This window comes from Coturnix japonica, chromosome 4, assembly GCF_054131305.1.
Source record: "Coturnix japonica strain WE chromosome 4, WE-NBRP24, whole genome shotgun sequence".
NCBI lineage: Eukaryota > Metazoa > Chordata > Aves > Galliformes > Phasianidae > Coturnix > Coturnix japonica.
Genome location: NC_140666.1, coordinates 91,016,213 through 91,035,951, shown reverse-complemented (window position 1 = coordinate 91,035,951; position 19,739 = coordinate 91,016,213). Strand labels below are relative to the sequence as shown.

Here is a 19,739-nt window from a genome sequence, read left to right as displayed (position 1 = left end):
ACGAAAGGGTAAACCTGTTTGGGCTGCTGAACTGTGGAAAGACATTGCTGCCCGAATAAGGAACATTGTTGTAAAGGTGCGCCATGTAGATGCTCATGTGCCTAAAAGTAAGGCTACTGAAGAACATAAAAATAACCATCAGGTTGATCGAGCTGCCAAAATTGAGGTGGCTCAAATAGACTTGGACTGGCAGAACAAGGGTGAATTATTCCTAGCTCGGTGGGCCCATGAGACTTCAGGTCATCAAGGAAGGGATGCAACATATAAGTGGGCCAGAGACCGAGGGGTGGACTTAACTATGGACGCTATTGCTCAAGTTATTCATGATTGTGAAACATGCGCCATAATTAAACAAGCCAAGAGGATGAAACCTATTTGGGGGGAAGGGCGATGGCAAAAGTATAAATATGGAGAGGCATGGCAGGTTGATTATATCACCTTGCCACGATCTCGCAATGGTAAGCGTTATGTACTCACCATGGTGGAGGCAACCACTGGGTGGCTCGAAACATACGCAGTACCCCATGCTACCGCCCGAAACACCATATTAGGGTTGGAAAAGCAAATCCTGTGGCGGCATGGCACTCCGGAAAGAATTGAATCAGATAATGGGACCCATTTTAAAAATTCCCTTGTAACCACTTGGGCCAAAAATCATGGCATTGAGTGGATTTACCATATTCCCTATCATGCACCAGCTTCTGGTAAGATTGAACGATTCAATGGGTTATTGAAAACTATGTTGAAAGCAATGGGTGGCGGAACGTATAAAAATTGGGAGAACCATTTAGCAGAAGCCACCTGGTTGGTCAACACTCGAGGATCTAGTAATCGTAATGGTCCTAACCAATCCAGCTCCCTACGTACCGTGGAGGGAGATAAGGTTCCTGTAGTACACATAAAGAGTGTGTTGGGAAAAACAGTTTGGGTCCTTCCAGCGTCTGGAAAGGGCAAACCTCTCCGGGGTACTGTCTTTGCCCAGGGACCTGGGTGCACATGGTGGGTGATGGACAAAAATGGGAATGTTCAATGTGTACCACAAGGGAATTTGATGTTGGGGGAGTGCAGCCAATGATTTTCTTGTAGATATATAGGTAGAGGCTCAGAAAATATTTCAATTAGGTACAGAATAGTTCAATTAGGTATAGGACTTAAGATAGAGTGGATCAATGTTAAGGAAACACTTTTCTCTATATACCTTAATTAGGCATTCTGTAAGCAAGTTTTCCATCTGGACTCTATATCCTGCACTGGCCATGCATGTGTAGAGCACACATGGAAAGAAGTATAAATCAAAAGGAAAATCTGCTGTGGTGGCTGGGAAAGGATGAGTGCACCTTGATGTGGGGGACGCCCTACCAGCGCTGCCTTTCCCCTCTACCGCTGACATGTTTTCCTTTTTCTGGCAGTTTTGCCATTTTCTCAAAATTAATAAATAGTAGGTAAGGTTATAGAGTTTTGTTCTCAACTTAGGGATTTGTATGGAATAAATATAAATTGTTGAGAAAAATAAGGTTGCTGATTATTCACAATTATACATATGAGTGTGTATGTATGTATAAATATAATGTAATGATGTAGAATAAGGGGTGGAATGTCATGGTTTAATAATTTTGTAATTTTTGCTATCAGTATTCCACATCATAACATCATATAAAGCATGAATAATTTTACTGAATCTGCAACTTATCAGAAGAAGACTACATCTCCCAGGGAACAACACGATAGGTCACGGGACCTGGACTCTATATTAACTCTGTCGCAGAACAGACTGACGTCTTTCGAGTTCTGGCGTTCAGGGGAGTGTGTGGGAGCCTTCAGCCGTTCGCCTAGATTTACAGTAGGCCTCTCGGTTACGGGACTCATTCTCTCTCCTATTTTGCTTGATTCGTTAGCTCAATTTTCAATTATACTGTATTATATTGTGTTATCCTGTACTTCGATATAGTACTTAGTAAATAAGTGTGCCTCCTTAGATCGTTGCCGCTGTTTTCTTTTCCTAATTAATTTTTTTCCTTTCGGCCTAGGGCCCCTCCGGGGCCTACGGCCCCCTGTCACGGACGCAGGTGGATTTTTAGTTCAAACCGTGACAACGGGAGAGTAGTATAGGGTGTGAACGCCTTTCGAATACTCTCAAGACTCCTTCAAAATGTCTCCCTTGCTGTCAAGCTTGAGGATATTCTGCAGCAAAGAATCAGGCAGTTATTTGAGCTGTGCTTTCCTGCCAGCTGTGCTGAAGCTGGGATTGATGTTTCAATCTCTTGCAGGTTGGAGACTTGGTGTGCATAGTTGCTATGCCACCAAAGGAGCTGAGCCCCTGGTGGAGAGGCAAGCGTGGCTTTGAGGTAGGCACACGTTTCCGACTAGAGAGCACAACTTGAGTAGAGTCAGGAATCTCAGACTGGAGCTGCTCTGCCTGCACAGGACGGCTTCTAGACGCAAGCAGTTGCCCTGTGTCGGTGTCAGAGGACCTTCCCTTTGGTGCTGAGCTTGGGCTAATGCCCACCTGTCTTTTTGTTCTTGTTCCAGGTCGGGTTTTTCCCTGGTGAGTGCGTGGAACTCATCAGCGGAAAAGTTCCCGAGTCCCTCGTCAATTCCTTGCCAAAGCCAGGTACGTGTTTTACATTTGACAATGCGGATTAATAAAATGGGGACACAGCTTGGCTTTCAGGGGTTTTGTTAATGCCCGAGATGAGCAAGCTTAGCAAGAGGACTGCATTAAGCGGAACACGCAGAGATCTGGCCCAATCTCACTGTGTTTATTTTATTCTTGGGCATGGGGAAGTCACAGAATCCTCCTTGAATGGCTTGGGATTGGAAGGGGCCTAAAGGATCCTCAGGCTCCAAGGCCCCTGCCTCAGTCTGGGTCGCCAGCCTGTGCATTTAGCTGGAGATGAGAGCAGGCTGTATGGGGCCCCTTCTGACCTGGCCTTGGGCAGTTGCAGGGATGGGGAAAACCGTTCTTGCGTGTCCTTGTTCGGAATGTTCTTCCTGTTGTTACGTGCTCGGTCGAATGTGTTATGATCGGCCTCGTCCAACCGATCCAAGCCTGAAATGAACTGGTTTCTTTGTTTTGTTGTGCAGTGCTGAAGAAACGGGGCAAGCTCAGTACCTTCCTTCGTTCCTTGGTGAAGGCCCGCCCCAGGAGAGCAACGGAGCCGGAGCCAACGAAGGAAGGGGTGTTTGGCTGTGACCTGGGGGAGCACCTTCTCCGCTCTGGCCGTGATGGTAAGGAACAACCCATTCCTGAGATCTTTCTCCGTTGGGCATCTAAAGTTGAAAGGGAGATCATATCCAGAAATTGTTTCAGCCTGAAAACGTAGGAAGGCTTCTAGCCACAGAGAGCATCCTGCATCCTTTCCCTAGCTCTTCTGGATGTGAGATTGGATTCTTCCATTCCCCAGGGAGCTGTGATGGGACTTGCAGTGTCTGTGGCTTTGCCAGAATTACTTTCTCCAGGCTGTTGATAGGTCGTGGCATTTCTGGAAAGCCAAGAACGCGTCTCTGTGCACTATCCTCACAGCTGTCTCTGCCAGCTTTCTCCTGTAAGGAGGAAGCAAGCGGTAGCCCGGCTGGGCTTAGAGGATGGGATGTGAGAAGAGCACGGCCTGAACCAGGACTTAAGTAAGAAGCTGAGCTAACCGCTGGCTCTTGTTCTGTAGTCCCCCAGGTCCTCCTGAGCTGCGCTCAATTCATTGAGGAACATGGTGTGGTGCGGGGGATATACCGCCTGTCCAGCGTGGCATCCAGGATCCAGCAACTACGGTAAGAGTGCTGCAACTGACACAGCTGTCAGTAGGGGCCCGTGCCATGCTGCAGGCGTTCAGAGGAACCTCTTCCTTTTCTTGACTGTATGTGTGTCTTTGGACTTGTTTTCCTCTTTCTCAAAGCCCTCTGCCCAATTCTGTGTCCTTCTCTGCAGCCATGAATTCGATACGGAGCAGGTTCCCGAGCTAAGCGTCCGAGAACTTCACAGCGTGAGCTCCCTGTGCAAGTTGTACTTCAGGGAGCTCCCGAACCCTCTCCTGACCGACCAACTGTATGACAAGTTCTCGGTAAGCTCAGGGCAATGTCTTGGAAATGACACATACCTGTTCCCTGGGCGTCCTGGCTAGTGGTTGCAGCAGTGCCCCAGTTCTGAGGTCTTCTTTCTGTTAGCCCCATGAGGCATGCCTTTGCCACATCCTGCCTCTCACTGATGCCACTTGTGGTGGTGCCAGGAGGTGCTTATTTAAGCTATTCACAATGCTTGTGAGAATTCCCTTTCCTTTGCTGTTCCCCAGCTATTGGTAGAATGGGGTTAATAGCAAAGTGGACTTGGAGAGGAATGCCTGCTGCGAGGAGCTGTGCTGTGCAATCAGGCAGTAAAGCCCCCAGAGCTTGCACTGCTTGACCTCAATGACACAGGCTGTGTGCCGCTGTGTTCCCCTGATGCCTCTTGGAAGGCATCGAGTCTGCCTCGGTGCTGACCACCAGCGCGCTGTCCCCATGGTTCCCAAACCTGTGGCAGCTCTCCAGCCTGACTGGTGTCTGAATCCCTTCCTGCCTTTTTCCAGGACGCTGTTTGTGCTGCCACAGAGGAGGATCGGATGCACAGAATGCAGGAAGCCATCCAGCAGCTGCCCGCTCCTCACTACAGGTCAGTGCTGCGCTCGGTCTGCTGAGCTCAGCCCTGCTGCCTTTCAGAGGGCAATGATGCGATTCCAGGTGTTGCCTCACACCTGCAACATCATGCCTGTGCACGCTGAAGCGGCTGAAGGCTGCACTGGGTCAATGGATTGGGTCAGTTCCTTGGCACGGGGGTACGATTGGTGCAGCCAATGGCTGCGGCTGTGCTTTGCAGGGCTTGGTACTGCAGCGTGGTGCCATTGGAAACGTTTTATCTACTTCATATTCAGGGACAGTAGCAATGACAACCACTAGCATGAAGTGAGGTTTGTTTTGTGCACTGCAGCACCGCTTGCTTTTTGGTGCTGAACATCTGCCTCTCTTGTTTTCCAGGACGCTGGAATACCTGATGAGACACTTGGCGTCTCTAGCCGGGAACAGCTCCGTCACCAACATGGACGCTAAGAATTTAGCGATAGTGTGGGCTCCAAACCTTTTAAGGTAAACTTCTTTTTCCGTTTCAACACCATGCTTACTTCTGCTCTCTCCCAACCCCAGGGGCACAATTTCTAGATGACAGTTTCTGCTCTCATGTTTAGATGGGTCTATTGTGTCCTTGAACTTCCTTGAGAATTTTGTCAGTGGCATTGCTGATGGCCCACTGCGGAAGTCTCCAGAGCCCAGTTTGACAGTTTTTCTCTGCAAAAATTCATACTTGGGGAAATGATCTTGGGGAAATGATTTGTAAGATCTGCCTTTTCTTCAGATCCCAGCAGAGCCAGTCTGCCTGCGCCAGCGGAGAAGTTGCCTGTATGGAGCTGCAGACGCAGTCGGCTGTTGTTGAGTTCATCATAAGCCACACAGACGTCATCTTCTGCTCCAAATCCACACCAGCCGTGGGAGAGGGTGAGCATCTTCCTCCATTAGCTTGATCTTGATCTGACATCTTGATCCAATCCAGGCCTTCTCTAAGACCTCTGAAAATGCTCTAACTGTCGAGGAGACAACAGGCTTCTGGGCTTAGATTAGAATATGGCACCCTGTTGCTATGTCCTTAGTGTGTCCAAACCCAAACCTTACATGGAGAAAACTGTCACTGCTGTTAAGATGTTTTGCCAGCAGGTGATGCATGATTGAAGTGTGGCAGCGAACCTTTCTGAGTTCCCTGCCCACTAGTTTTAATAGGGTTTTCGTTTGCCTATTTTGATACATTGAGCTGCTCTTAATTGTGGCTGTGTCCTTTGCCACGAGCATACCTCTAAGCACATGGTTAGTTTGAGCTCCTCGTCTTCCAGTGTCTCGGATAAGCAAGTCTGAGAGAAATGCAGAACTGGGATGGCTGTGCTGCTGCTGTCTGATCCTCCCTCTTACCTGTGGTTTTCCCTTGCAGGGCACAGTTCTCTGGCCGGGCTAAAGTCTGTGTGGGTGTCTCCTCCTGCCACGAAGCTGCTCACCGTGCAGGAGGCACAGGCTGAGAGAAACGGCCAGAGCAGCTCTCCCACTGTGACACAGAGCAGCGAGATAGAAGAGGAGGAAGCCCCCGCAGTTGTACAGGGGAACTTCCACACAGTAATTGATTTTCCATCTAAAAGGTAAAGAGGACTTCCCTTTCCAGCCCCTATCATCATTGGTCGGTTGGGTTTTATTGGTTTAATTTTTGTCCATTATATATATATGAGCCTGCCAGCTCCTGTCCTGTCCTGCTGTGGAGCCTTTGCTCACATGCTCCACATCTTGCTTGACATGGTTGAGAGAAATGTAGCCAGCAGGACTTGAGGGCGGAGCTGTAGGAATGGAAGCGTCCTCTGCTGTTTGAAACAGAGCGCGTTTCTAAGCTGTGTTTCAGCAGAAAGCAGGCAGTGCCAGGAACGGGCAACTGTTGTCAAGGGCTCGGAGCAGCTCTTCCTTCACCCTACACCACGACTGACAGCATGCTCTGTTTTCTCTCTCCAGAGCAAGTTCTCCCAGAAAGAGGATGGAGTCATCGCGCTGCGGCAGTTGGTGTTCCTGCCTCTGCCTGCAAAGACCATCACCTGTGGCCGAACACCAACTGCAGCGCAGTGCCAGGGAGCCATCAGAAGCAGAAGTCGTGGTCCTGGCAGGTAAGAGTGCAAATCCAGCTTTCAAAACACTGCTTGTGAGCAACACAGCTAGAATTCATGCTTTCAGTGGGCTTGTACCTCCTTCACGAGGAGGATCCTGCACGAGGATCACTTTCAAGACAGTGACACTGTTGTTAGAAGCCTATTTGCTTCTGCCCACCACCCATACATAGCCAAATGTCAAGAACCTCTTCCATGATTCATCTTGCGAATGTTCGACACTAACCGCTGTGCATCTACTCCTTCCTAGGTGACTCCAGCCCTCATGTACCCCGAAGACTCAGGGCATGTGACGATGATGCATCCTGTGCTTCCATCAATGGAGAACTCATGGGAAGCACAGGATGCTGCAGTTCCAATGAAAGCCTTCCATATGACAGCAGTGATCAAGAGAAGAACGTCATCGAAGTTCAAGCCCTCATTCATCCCATCCCTGCTGAAGCTGCTGACCTGAGCCTGCCAGACACCACAGGCACCAGCCTGGACCCAGTGCTTCTGCAGTGCAGCCCAGCCCAAGCACAGCCTGAATGCCCCGACAGCAGCAGCACCATACAGGCTCAGGTCAGCGACGCAGAGGAGATGACGAGCCCCTTGGAGGGGGGCATAGAATCAGGCCACCAGGCCCAGGCTCCAAGTAACAGCAGGAGCTCTGAGCCACTCCCTCCTTAACAACAGAGGATGAGTCCCATCTTAAAGCCTGGACCTCTCACGCCCTCCTTTGTCCCATTGAATAAAGGCACGCTCGTGCTCAATCAACACTTTGGCTGCATTCCAAGTCTTCATTCACAGGGACTGGGAAGAGTGCAAGAAACAGCAAGGCAGCTCAGCTTGCAACACTCTGGCTGTGGGGTGCGTGCAGCAGAGCTCTGGATGTGTTCACATTTTGCCTGACTTTGGGATGCCTGCAGTGAGAGCTCTGCTACCATTTTTTATGGCAGCAAATAGTCTCTAGCATCCTGGATACTGCTCATGAAAACTGCAAGCCTCCTGGCTGTGGCTTTGTGATGCTTTTCAGTGCTTTTTTTTATTGCTTTTTGGATGCTCTTCAACGCCGTGGCTGCTCCCTGACACCTCTGTCCTCCCACCGTGTCCATTCCTGGCTCCCACCTGTGAGCTGTCCCTGCAGATCATCTCCAGCCCTGCCATCATCGCGCTGCGGCAGGAGGAGCTCACCCTGACCAACATCAGGCAGTGCTGCCTGCCTCTCTCACTCTCTCGACCAAGTGTAACTACACTGTCGTGGAGACAAATGCTTTCTGTCACATCCTCTATCTCTGCAGACATTTACTGGTAGGCGGCTCTTGCAGAAGATTCAAGCAGCACAACCTTTTGCTCAGCTACAGCACATGAATGCTACCAAAGCAGAAACAACCCACAAGCTCTGGGTCTGTTTTTCTTACGAAGGCATGCACCGACAGCGTTTGATGGTACCCACCATCCTTGATTTCCTTCCCTGCTTCTTGTCTGATGGCACTGCTGAGCCAGGAACAAGCTGCCCAGTGTGGCAGAGAATGGTGCAGAGCTGTGCTGGAACCTCCTCCCCTTCCTCTGCTGCAGCTTGGTGTGCAACCTCACCCACTTCTCTGACAGACCTGCTGATCCCACGCATGCCATTGGGATGCTCTGGCACGGGATGTGCCTCCAACCCAAAGCTCATTCCCACCTCCCAAGGAAAAGCAAAGCAACCCAAGCATCTCCAGAAAAACTGCCCAGCAGACAGCAGGGAATGCAGACAGCTTCTGGCTGCTCCCCTGCACTCCCGTCCTAAGTAAGAGGCCCCACGAGGACTGGCTGGGAAATCAGTGCATGACACACGTGAGTGTGCACAGCATTGCACAAAGCAGTGGGGTTCCATGAGTTTGTGTGTTTGTGTGTATTTGTGCACCAATGGTGTTGCACACACATTTGTGTCCATGAGTGTACAAATCAGTGGGGTTGCTCAGGTGTGTGTAGGTCAGTGGGTATGTGTGTAAGGACGAGCCTGCACGTATATGTGCGTGCACAGGGGTGTGCAGAGTGTTGGAGCTGCGCAAGGACATTGTGGTACCGGTGTGTGTGTGCACTTTGGGAGTGAAAGGAAGGGGCTGCACATGTGTCTGTGTGTGTGCGCACAGGGCTGCACCAAGGGATGTGGTTGCATGAGTGTGTGTGAGCACACGGATAGTGCGTGGATGCGGTGGCACAATTGTGTGTTTGCACAGGGGTGTGTGAGGAGTTGGGTTGCACACAGGTGGAGACAAAGGGATGTTTTGTGGTATTTGTTGGCACATATGTGTTCCCAGGGATGGTTTGCACGTTTGTGAATGCTAAGGAGGGTACAAGATGCGTTGCGTGCATGAGGGTGTGTAGAAGGGGCAGAGCATTGCACATGTGTGCATGTGCACGTGGATAGGCGGAAGGCTGGGGTGCGGGCTGACCTCTGCTGAGGTGAGTGAGGATTCACGGTGTTGCTCATTGGTAGATTTGTTCACACTGAGTGCTAACAGGGAACTCGCACACCCTTTATGTTTCAGCTGTGCCAGCACTGTGATCCCTTACTGTGATCTCTTGCAGGAATCAAGCGTAGAGCAAAAGGGATGTTTGGGCCAGGTGACCGCAGGAAGGCTGGCTGTTTTAGATGGTGGCAGCTGATGGAAACAGGTGCTCTGGAGACAGTTCAGCTTTTAACAGAAGTCGGGGGACCTGCAGCAAGAACGACTAGGTTCTTGAATGGCTTCTAACATGCACTCTGAGTAGGTCTGTCCTGCTGTGCCATCTCTGCTTCGTTTTGATGAAAGCATTGTATACAACCGCGTGTTGGGCCTGTTTTCCTCTGGAAGGAAGAATTTTAGGTGCAGTTCTCAGTGAGAACGTCTGCTAGGATTTCTGTGTAAGTTAAATCTGAACTACCAGAAGGAGTGCTGCAGGGAAGGGCCCTGCCTCTGCCAGTAAGTTCCTTCTCAGCTCTCCACGACGGACCCCACTGTGGAGATGAGTGTAAACGAGGGCAGTTCAGAATCATCTCTTGCCAGCTTGATGTGCTGGATTTTGAGTTTGTGAAGCCTGCTGTGTCTTTCTGTGGTGTTTCCTTCTGTTCTAAAGGAGAAGGGCAGCATGGTGACTTTTCTCCTGCGGCTTGCAGCTGCACTCCTTGGCACAGCGCTTTGCTTCCAAGCAGCAGATTATTTTGCAGACTGGGGGTGTCTCAGATTCAGCCTTCTATTCCTCTAGTCTGAGAATCATTTTATTTTGAGGAGGAAAGAAAGAATGTGGTTTAATCATAATGACAGTTGAGTGTTAGCACAGTGAGGTGAAGGAGGGCCCCAGAAGCAAATTTGGTGCTGTTGAAGCACTGTGCGATGAGAAGGTGGGAGGTAACACGTGCTGGCAGATGTGGGAACTACTTTGGGATTGAGGTGTGGAGGAAAGGAAAGGCGATGACGGAGCTGATGGCAAAGAGTTTCCTGGGGAGGCTTGGTGCTTGCTTGGGGATGGATCTGATCAACTTCTTGTGTGCTGGTGTCCAGTTGGGCTTTGGAGAGCAGTCTGCATCCCAGGGTCTATCTGGTTAACTCATGCTAACGGCATGAGTTTCATGAGGGCCAAGTGTCGGGTCCTGCATTTTGGTCACAACAACCCCAGGCAACCCTACAGGCTTGGGGAGGTGTGGCTGGAAAGCTCCCAGAAGAAAAGAGACCTTGGTGTGCTGATGGACACTCGGCTGAATATGAGCCAGCAGTGTGCCCAGGTGGCCAAGAGGGCCAATGGAATCCTGGCTTGTATCAGGAATGGTGTGGTGAGCAGGACTAGGGAAGTCATCCTGCCTCTGTACTCGGCATTGGTGACTGGAATAGGCTCCCAAGGGAGGTGGTTGAATCGCCATCCCTGGTTGTATTTAAGAGCCATTTGGATGTGGTACTCAGGGATATGATTTAGTGTAGGGCTTTTAGAGTTAGGGTACTGGTTAGGCTGTGGTTGGACTTGATCATCTTCAAGGTCTTTTCCAACCTGAGTAATTCTACAATCCTATGGTAGGACCGGGGCTTGGGCCAGACCAGGGCAAATCCAGAGACAGGAGTCCAATGGATTTGAGACCTGACTTGAAGCCTGTGGGCATCACCCAGGACTTGGGGTGAGAGGATGAGGCGTAGGAACAAGAACCTCTTTGGTCCGTATTAGCTCCTGCCGTTCCCTTTTTTGTGGGGATCAATGTGGGGTATTTTTGTGTAAAGAACTGACTCATTGTGCAGCCTGTGAATGAATTCATTCTCACCTGCTGATTGGTGCTCTTCTCTAGATGGAGCTGCAGTGGAAATGGACACTTGTGGTCTGATGTCCGGCCCCCTCCCACATGCTCTGATCAGTTGAATTAGCAAGACCTGGCTCTTGGTTGGTGAGTTGGCTTTTGTTGGCTTGGAGACACGTCTTCCAGTTGCACCTCGTGTCATATCTGTTGTGTTGAGCTCTCGAGCTCCAACTGCAACTGGGAATCTAAGTATTAACACAGAAGGAGTAGCTTAGATCTATGTTTACCTTGATTGGAAATGCAGTGCCAAGGGCTGCACACTGTTATGACAGCTCTGAGAGTATGGAAAAGGTATCTGCTGGGTGAGCGCTTTGCTGGGTGAGCATCCCCCTGCTGAAGAGCAGGCAGCTGTTGTGTTTGTAGACAGAATCATCCGTGGGGATTGGAGGCGTTTCCAGCCTTCCAGCTCTTGGCTGTTGCTGTGAGAGTAGAGCTTCCTGCCCAGAGAGAACGAGCAGCAGAAGGGATCCAATGAGAGCAGCTTTAGAAGCTTTTCAGACAAAGCAGGTGGATCAGGCTGTGGCCTGTGCCTGTGCTTTGGAGTGAAGCCAGCAGGCTTTACTTCAAGCAGAATGAGCTGTGGGTGCAGCGTCCAGCAGTGCAAGTGGCCAACAGCTGGAGACAGCATCACCTTGAGCAGCACTCTTGAGGGAAATGCTCGGTGTGAATGAAGGCCACGAAGAAGAGAGTAGCTTGTGGCTGTGTTCACAGGGTAAGGTTTTCCTTCCTGAGCTGTTACCTCTCAGGTGCTGTGTGAGTCTTCTGCAGTGTGCCTACAGCTGCGCGATGTGCTCTGCAGGAAGCGCTGATGTTGCGCTTGCAGCCCTGTCTTTCATGTCTCGTGTCCAATTACACATGTTGTTTGAAGCACCACCTTAGAGGCAGCCTTGATTTCTGCAGCCCCGAGCTTTGTGCAACGAGAGCTCTCCTGCTTCTCGCTGTGATGTGAGACTGAATGGAAGGCCCTGCAGAAGTCTGGGTAGGTGATGTCAGTTGCTGTTCCCTTCACCACCCGTGCTGGGAAAAGCAGGAAATGGGACTGGGGGACATCCCGGCAGTGGGATCCTGCCTCAGCAGAACTGAATGGCTGTTCTGATCCACGTATTTTAACCTGAGTGAATCTGACACTAACCAGAGAGGGGAGGGTGCTGTGGGAAGAAGATGTATGTACCGCAGTTTGTGGTGCAAGTTGTTCTAGGAGCAGCTTGTAACAGTGCCCAGAAGGCTTCCTTTTTGATGGGGAGAGGATTAAGTAGGTTATTTGAATGAATCTATTTCCTTTCTGTTCATCTTTCATACTACCTCTCAAAAAACTGTCTGTGGATTCTGTCATGGTTTTGTGCTGTTGCTGTCAATATTCTACATCATAACATCATGTGCAGTATGAATCATTAATTGAGGGTATAAATAGTGGAATCATGTACAAAGGAAAAGGGTTAAAGAGAAAGAAAGTTTATGTGTGGATTCTGTGAATTCTCAAGTAGTATTTCTTGCTAAAGAGAATTAGTGTGCACCCTGAGCTTTCATATGTGCAAAGGATCTTGTAATCATCTCTGTCTGTGTTTCTTTTAGACCCAGAGATGGAGCAGAGTGGAACACAGACTTGGGTGAATCTTCATTCAGGAGCACGAACACGTAATGCTCATCTTAGGTGTCTGGCTGACAACAAGAGCAGAGAGGTCACAAGGTCACGTGCCCATTTTATTTTATTTTTCATTCATGATGCATAGAGGCGTTACCCAGACAAAGTGAGCATTTGTCGGCTGGACTTTCTAGAAATGACCTATGCAGTGAAAATGGGTTTGAAGCATCCCAAAGAGCCCTGCAAGAGACTGCTGAGAGTTATTCTGGCACCCTCCTTTGGAAACATCCGGTGTCTGTCTGCTCTTCAGCTGTGCCCTAACACCTCCCATTGCGCTGCCACACCAGGATAGAATTCCAAACCCACACTGAGTTCTGGAATGTTGTGGTGCCGTGTTGGAAATAGACGTGACCACTTGGTCTTGCCTCCCCGCCTTGTGGGGGGTCATGGTGGACCAGGCTGTTGGCCCTTGGTGATGTCATAAGCGTCTGGAATGAGGGGAGGAGCGGTGCGTTCTGTGCTCCTTTGTGGGTGAGCTAGTGGTCGGAGTAGTTGGTTGGTTTGTTGCTCTTGTGCCTTTAGTGCCTTTAGTGCCTTTAGTGCCTTTTTCTTCACACCATCGTGCGCAGCATCTTGTAGGTAAGCTGAGCCAACGTGGGATGGACGGGTGGGCAGTGAGGTGTTGAGAACTGCTGGCTGTCGGAGCTCACAGCACCATATTACTTACTCTTGACCATCAGACGTAATTTTCCCCCAGTACACACGTTCCAAAGGGGCTATCCGTAAAGGTGGCACCCGTTCGGTGCTTCTTCCGTCGTCGTCTTTACTCAGTTGTGGAAGCATCGTAAAGTTGCTGGGAGGACAGGCATCACGTAGCCTGAGACTCAGCATGTCTTGCAGCAAGGGGATGGGACGGTTGTGCTGTGTGTGTTATTCCATGGCTGTCTTAGCCCTGCTCGCTGACCTGCTCTTTCTCTCTCCTCTCTTCACCATCCGCCCACTGCCTCGGTGCAGCTTTTGCTCTCATTACATCTGAGCAAAGCGACAAGGAACTGCTGCAGGTAGCTTGAGGTGATCTCACTGCCAGGTACATGCCATGTTTTGTCCCCCTTCATGGTTTTGCCGCAGGGCATGCGAGGGTAGTTCTGAAGAAGTGTCCCCATACTGTGCTGTGTGAACAGAGAAAACAGAAGTGTTTCTGCTCTGTTCCAGCTCTTCACACTTGCTGTGATGGGTGTCGCGTGCAGTGGGATCAGCCGCGAGCCTGAGGTGGCGGCGACGGAGGTACAGTATGAAGCTCTGGCTGGTCTTTGTTCCCTGTGTTGAGCCAGCAGAGGGAGCTGCAGATGTACTCTCCTGCAGGAAAGAATGGGCCAAAAAGGGCCTGGCCACCTGTCTGCACCAGTGCCACTGCTGATTAGTCTGGGTAGAGAGAGATGCATCTTTGCATGGCCTGGCAATGCACGCCAGGAAGAGAAACAACTGTGATGAGATGTGCAGCTCCTTCTGAAGTGCTCCCGACAAGGATGGAGCGCATTTGCTGCAGCTTTCTCTGCAGATGTGCTCCTCACCTTGAAATCCTCCTGGTTTGTCCTCAGCTCCTGACCAAGGCTTGTGCTCTGTTTTGCAGGCTGATAACATGCGGAAGCCGCAGCTGGAGCGTGCGGTGTCATCTCTTAACGTTCCGGCGATTGCGGCAGCCCATGTTATTAAGAGCCACGTCGCCCAGGGGCCGGATGAGCTCTCCCTGGAGGTAAGCAGTTCCAGGCGTTCCTTGTTGTCATGCACGGGAGAGTAGTATAGGGTGTGAACGCCTTTCGAATACTCTCAAGACTCCTTCAAAATGTCTCCCTTGCTGTCAAGCTTGAGGATATTCTGCAGCAAAGAATCAGGCAGTTATTTGAGCTGTGCTTTCCTGCCAGCTGTGCTGAAGCTGGGATTGATGTTTCAATCTCTTGCAGGTTGGAGACTTGGTGTGCATAGTTGCTATGCCACCAAAGGAGCTGAGCCCCTGGTGGAGAGGCAAGCGTGGCTTTGAGGTAGGCACACGTTTCCGACTAGAGAGCACAACTTGAGTAGAGTCAGGAATCTCAGACTGGAGCTGCTCTGCCTGCACAGGACGGCTTCTAGACGCAAGCAGTTGCCCTGTGTCGGTGTCAGAGGACCTTCCCTTTGGTGCTGAGCTTGGGCTAATGCCCACCTGTCTTTTTGTTCTTGTTCCAGGTCGGGTTTTTCCCTGGTGAGTGCGTGGAACTCATCAGCGGAAAAGTTCCCGAGTCCCTCGTCAATTCCTTGCCAAAGCCAGGTACGTGTTTTACATTTGACAATGCGGATTAATAAAATGGGGACACAGCTTGGCTTTCAGGGGTTTTGTTAATGCCCGAGATGAGCAAGCTTAGCAAGAGGACTGCATTAAGCGGAACACGCAGAGATCTGGCCCAATCTCACTGTGTTTATTTTATTCTTGGGCATGGGGAAGTCACAGAATCCTCCTTGAATGGCTTGGGATTGGAAGGGGCCTAAAGGATCCTCAGGCTCCAAGGCCCCTGCCTCAGTCTGGGTCGCCAGCCTGTGCATTTAGCTGGAGATGAGAGCAGGCTGTATGGGGCCCCTTCTGACCTGGCCTTGGGCAGTTGCAGGGATGGGGAAAACCGTTCTTGCGTGTCCTTGTTCGGAATGTTCTTCCTGTTGTTACGTGCTCGGTCGAATGTGTTATGATCGGCCTCGTCCAACCGATCCAAGCCTGAAATGAACTGGTTTCTTTGTTTTGTTGTGCAGTGCTGAAGAAACGGGGCAAGCTCAGTACCTTCCTTCGTTCCTTGGTGAAGGCCCGCCCCAGGAGAGCAACGGAGCCGGAGCCAACGAAGGAAGGGGTGTTTGGCTGTGACCTGGGGGAGCACCTTCTCCGCTCTGGCCGTGATGGTAAGGAACAACCCATTCCTGAGATCTTTCTCCGTTGGGCATCTAAAGTTGAAAGGGAGATCATATCCAGAAATTGTTTCAGCCTGAAAACGTAGGAAGGCTTCTAGCCACAGAGAGCATCCTGCATCCTTTCCCTAGCTCTTCTGGATGTGAGATTGGATTCTTCCATTCCCCAGGGAGCTGTGATGGGACTTGCAGTGTCTGTGGCTTTGCCAGAATTACTTTCTCCAGGCTGTTGATAGGTCGTGGCATTTCTGGAAAGCCAAGAACGCGTCTCTGTGCACTATCCTCACAGCTGTCTCTGCCAGCTTTCTCCTGTAAGGAGGAAGCAAGCGGTAGCCCGGCTGGGCTTAGAGGATGGGATGTGAGAAGAGCACGGCCTGAACCAGGACTTAAGTAAGAAGCTGAGCTAACCGCTGGCTCTTGTTCTGTAGTCCCCCAGGTCCTCCTGAGCTGCGCTCAATTCATTGAGGAACATGGTGTGGTGCGGGGGATATACCGCCTGTCCGGCGTGGCATCCAGGATCCAGCAACTACGGTAAGAGTGCTGCAACTGACACAGCTGTCAGTAGGGGCCCGTGCCATGCTGCAGGCGTTCAGAGGAACCTCTTCCTTTTCTTGACTGTATGTGTGTCTTTGGACTTGTTTTCCTCTTTCTCAAAGCCCTCTGCCCAATTCTGTGTCCTTCTCTGCAGCCATGAATTCGATACGGAGCAGGTTCCCGAGCTAAGCGTCCGAGAACTTCACAGCGTGAGCTCCCTGTGCAAGTTGTACTTCAGGGAGCTCCCGAACCCTCTCCTGACCGACCAACTGTATGACAAGTTCTCGGTAAGCTCAGGGCAATGTCTTGGAAATGACACATACCTGTTCCCTGGGCGTCCTGGCTAGTGGTTGCAGCAGTGCCCCAGTTCTGAGGTCTTCTTTCTGTTAGCCCCATGAGGCATGCCTTTGCCACATCCTGCCTCTCACTGATGCCACTTGTGGTGGTGCCAGGAGGTGCTTATTTAAGCTATTCACAATGCTTGTGAGAATTCCCTTTCCTTTGCTGTTCCCCAGCTATTGGTAGAATGGGGTTAATAGCAAAGTGGACTTGGAGAGGAATGCCTGCTGCGAGGAGCTGTGCTGTGCAATCAGGCAGTAAAGCCCCCAGAGCTTGCACTGCTTGACCTCAATGACACAGGCTGTGTGCCGCTGTGTTCCCCTGATGCCTCTTGGAAGGCATCGAGTCTGCCTCGGTGCTGACCACCAGCGCGCTGTCCCCATGGTTCCCAAACCTGTGGCAGCTCTCCAGCCTGACTGGTGTCTGAATCCCTTCCTGCCTTTTTCCAGGACGCTGTTTGTGCTGCCACAGAGGAGGAGCGGATGCACAGAATGCAGGAAGCCATCCAGCAGCTGCCCGCTCCTCACTACAGGTCAGTGCTGCGCTCGGTCTGCTGAGCTCAGCCCTGCTGCCTTTCAGAGGGCAATGATGCGATTCCAGGTGTTGCCTCACACCTGCAACATCATGCCTGTGCACGCTGAAGCGGCTGAAGGCTGCACTGGGTCAATGGATTGGGTCAGTTCCTTGGCACGGGGGTACGATTGGTGCAGCCAATGGCTGCGGCTGTGCTTTGCAGGGCTTGGTACTGCAGCGTGGTGCCATTGGAAACGTTTTATCTACTTCATATTCAGGGACAGTAGCAATGACAACCACTAGCATGAAGTGAGGTTTGTTTTGTGCACTGCAGCACCGCTTGCTTTTTGGTGCTGAACATCTGCCTCTCTTGTTTTCCAGGACGCTGGAATACCTGATGAGACACTTGGCGTCTCTAGCCGGGAACAGCTCCGTCACCAACATGGACGCTAAGAATTTAGCGATAGTGTGGGCTCCAAACCTTTTAAGGTAAACTTCTTTTTCCGTTTCAACACCATGCTTACTTCTGCTCTCTCCCAACCCCAGGGGCACAATTTCTAGATGACAGTTTCTGCTCTCATGTTTAGATGGGTCTATTGTGTCCTTGAACTTCCTTGAGAATTTTGTCAGTGGCATTGCTGATGGCCCACTGCGGAAGTCTCCAGAGCCCAGTTTGACAGTTTTTCTCTGCAAAAATTCATACTTGGGGAAATGATCTTGGGGAAATGATTTGTAAGATCTGCCTTTTCTTCAGATCCCAGCAGAGCCAGTCTGCCTGCGCCAGCGGAGAAGTTGCCTGTATGGAGCTGCAGACGCAGTCGGCTGTTGTTGAGTTCATCATAAGCCACACAGACGTCATCTTCTGCTCCAAATCCACACCAGCCGTGGGAGAGGGTGAGCATCTTCCTCCATTAGCTTGATCTTGATCTGACATCTTGATCCAATCCAGGCCTTCTCTAAGACCTCTGAAAATGCTCTAACTGTCGAGGAGACAACAGGCTTCTGGGCTTAGATTAGAATATGGCACCCTGTTGCTATGTCCTTAGTGTGTCCAAACCCAAACCTTACATGGAGAAAACTGTCACTGCTGTTAAGATGTTTTGCCAGCAGGTGATGCATGATTGAAGTGTGGCAGCGAACCTTTCTGAGTTCCCTGCCCACTAGTTTTAATAGGGTTTTCGTTTGCCTATTTTGATACATTGAGCTGCTCTTAATTGTGGCTGTGTCCTTTGCCACGAGCATACCTCTAAGCACATGGTTAGTTTGAGCTCCTCGTCTTCCAGTGTCTCGGATAAGCAAGTCTGAGAGAAATGCAGAACTGGGATGGCTGTGCTGCTGCTGTCTGATCCTCCCTCTTACCTGTGGTTTTCCCTTGCAGGGCACAGTTCTCTGGCCGGGCTAAAGTCTGTGTGGGTGTCTCCTCCTGCCACGAAGCTGCTCACCGTGCAGGAGGCACAGGCTGAGAGAAACGGCCAGAGCAGCTCTCCCACTGTGACACAGAGCAGCGAGATAGAAGAGGAGGAAGCCCCCGCAGTTGTACAGGGGAACTTCCACACAGTAATTGATTTTCCATCTAAAAGGTAAAGAGGACTTCCCTTTCCAGCCCCTATCATCATTGGTCGGTTGGGTTTTATTGGTTTAATTTTTGTCCATTATATATATATGAGCCTGCCAGCTCCTGTCCTGTCCTGCTGTGGAGCCTTTGCTCACATGCTCCACATCTTGCTTGACATGGTTGAGAGAAATGTAGCCAGCAGGACTTGAGGGCGGAGCTGTAGGAATGGAAGCGTCCTCTGCTGTTTGAAACAGAGCGCGTTTCTAAGCTGTGTTTCAGCAGAAAGCAGGCAGTGCCAGGAACGGGCAACTGTTGTCAAGGGCTCGGAGCAGCTCTTCCTTCACCCTACACCACGACTGACAGCATGCTCTGTTTTCTCTCTCCAGAGCAAGTTCTCCCAGAAAGAGGATGGAGTCATCGCGCTGCGGCAGTTGGTGTTCCTGCCTCTGCCTGCAAAGACCATCACCTGTGGCCGAACACCAACTGCAGCGCAGTGCCAGGGAGCCATCAGAAGCAGAAGTCGTGGTCCTGGCAGGTAAGAGTGCAAATCCAGCTTTCAAAACACTGCTTGTGAGCAACACAGCTAGAATTCATGCTTTCAGTGGGCTTGTACCTCCTTCACGAGGAGGATCCTGCACGAGGATCACTTTCAAGACAGTGACACTGTTGTTAGAAGCCTATTTGCTTCTGCCCACCACCCATACATAGCCAAATGTCAAGAACCTCTTCCATGATTCATCTTGCGAATGTTCGACACTAACCGCTGTGCATCTACTCCTTCCTAGGTGACTCCAGCCCTCATGTACCCCGAAGACTCAGGGCATGTGACGATGATGCATCCTGTGCTTCCATCAATGGAGAACTCATGGGAAGCACAGGATGCTGCAGTTCCAATGAAAGCCTTCCATATGACAGCAGTGATCAAGAGAAGAACGTCATCGAAGTTCAAGCCCTCATTCATCCCATCCCTGCTGAAGCTGCTGACCTGAGCCTGCCAGACACCACAGGCACCAGCCTGGACCCAGTGCTTCTGCAGTGCAGCCCAGCCCAAGCACAGCCTGAATGCCCCGACAGCAGCAGCACCATACAGGCTCAGGTCAGCGACGCAGAGGAGATGACGAGCCCCTTGGAGGGGGGCATAGAATCAGGCCACCAGGCCCAGGCTCCAAGTAACAGCAGGAGCTCTGAGCCACTCCCTCCTTAACAACAGAGGATGAGTCCCATCTTAAAGCCTGGACCTCTCACGCCCTCCTTTGTCCCATTGAATAAAGGCACGCTCGTGCTCAATCAACA

At 50.8% G+C, this 19,739-nt stretch overlaps 3 protein-coding genes and 2 long non-coding RNA genes across 5 annotated transcripts; all 5 read left to right on the top strand.

Moving 5' to 3' along the window:
• The first annotated feature begins 2,523 nt into the window (after positions 1-2,523).
• Positions 2,524-4,069, top strand: LOC146761195 (uncharacterized). Its single transcript, XR_014946117.1, has 3 exons — positions 2,524-2,611; positions 3,085-3,228; positions 3,663-4,069. It is a non-coding gene; the product is annotated as an uncharacterized LOC146761195 (long non-coding RNA).
• Positions 4,070-4,848: 779 nt separating this feature from the next.
• On the top strand, positions 4,849-7,468 carry LOC146761194 (rho GTPase-activating protein 32-like). Its single transcript, XM_085547722.1, has 3 exons — positions 4,849-6,200; positions 6,562-6,710; positions 6,961-7,468. Exons 1-3 carry the CDS (start codon positions 5,944-5,946, stop codon positions 7,377-7,379), a joined length of 825 nt encoding a protein of 274 aa, XP_085403848.1. The 5' UTR covers positions 4,849-5,943; the 3' UTR covers positions 7,380-7,468.
• A 977-nt stretch (positions 7,469-8,445) lies between these two features.
• On the top strand, positions 8,446-9,364 carry LOC146761193 (uncharacterized). Its single transcript, XR_014946116.1, has 2 exons — positions 8,446-8,525; positions 9,264-9,364. It is a non-coding gene; the product is annotated as an uncharacterized LOC146761193 (long non-coding RNA).
• A 4,852-nt stretch (positions 9,365-14,216) lies between these two features.
• On the top strand, positions 14,217-17,456 carry LOC146761192 (rho GTPase-activating protein 32-like). Its single transcript, XM_085547750.1, has 8 exons — positions 14,217-14,282; positions 14,801-14,882; positions 15,356-15,499; positions 15,934-16,036; positions 16,194-16,326; positions 16,828-16,910; positions 17,273-17,380; positions 17,438-17,456. The coding sequence occupies exons 1-8, from the start codon at positions 14,217-14,219 to the stop codon at positions 17,454-17,456; spliced, it is 738 nt and encodes a 245-aa protein (XP_085403876.1).
• Positions 17,120-19,739, top strand: LOC146761191 (rho GTPase-activating protein 32-like). Its single transcript, XM_085547719.1, has 3 exons — positions 17,120-18,471; positions 18,833-18,981; positions 19,232-19,739. Exons 1-3 carry the CDS (start codon positions 18,215-18,217, stop codon positions 19,648-19,650), a joined length of 825 nt encoding a protein of 274 aa, XP_085403845.1. The 5' UTR covers positions 17,120-18,214; the 3' UTR covers positions 19,651-19,739.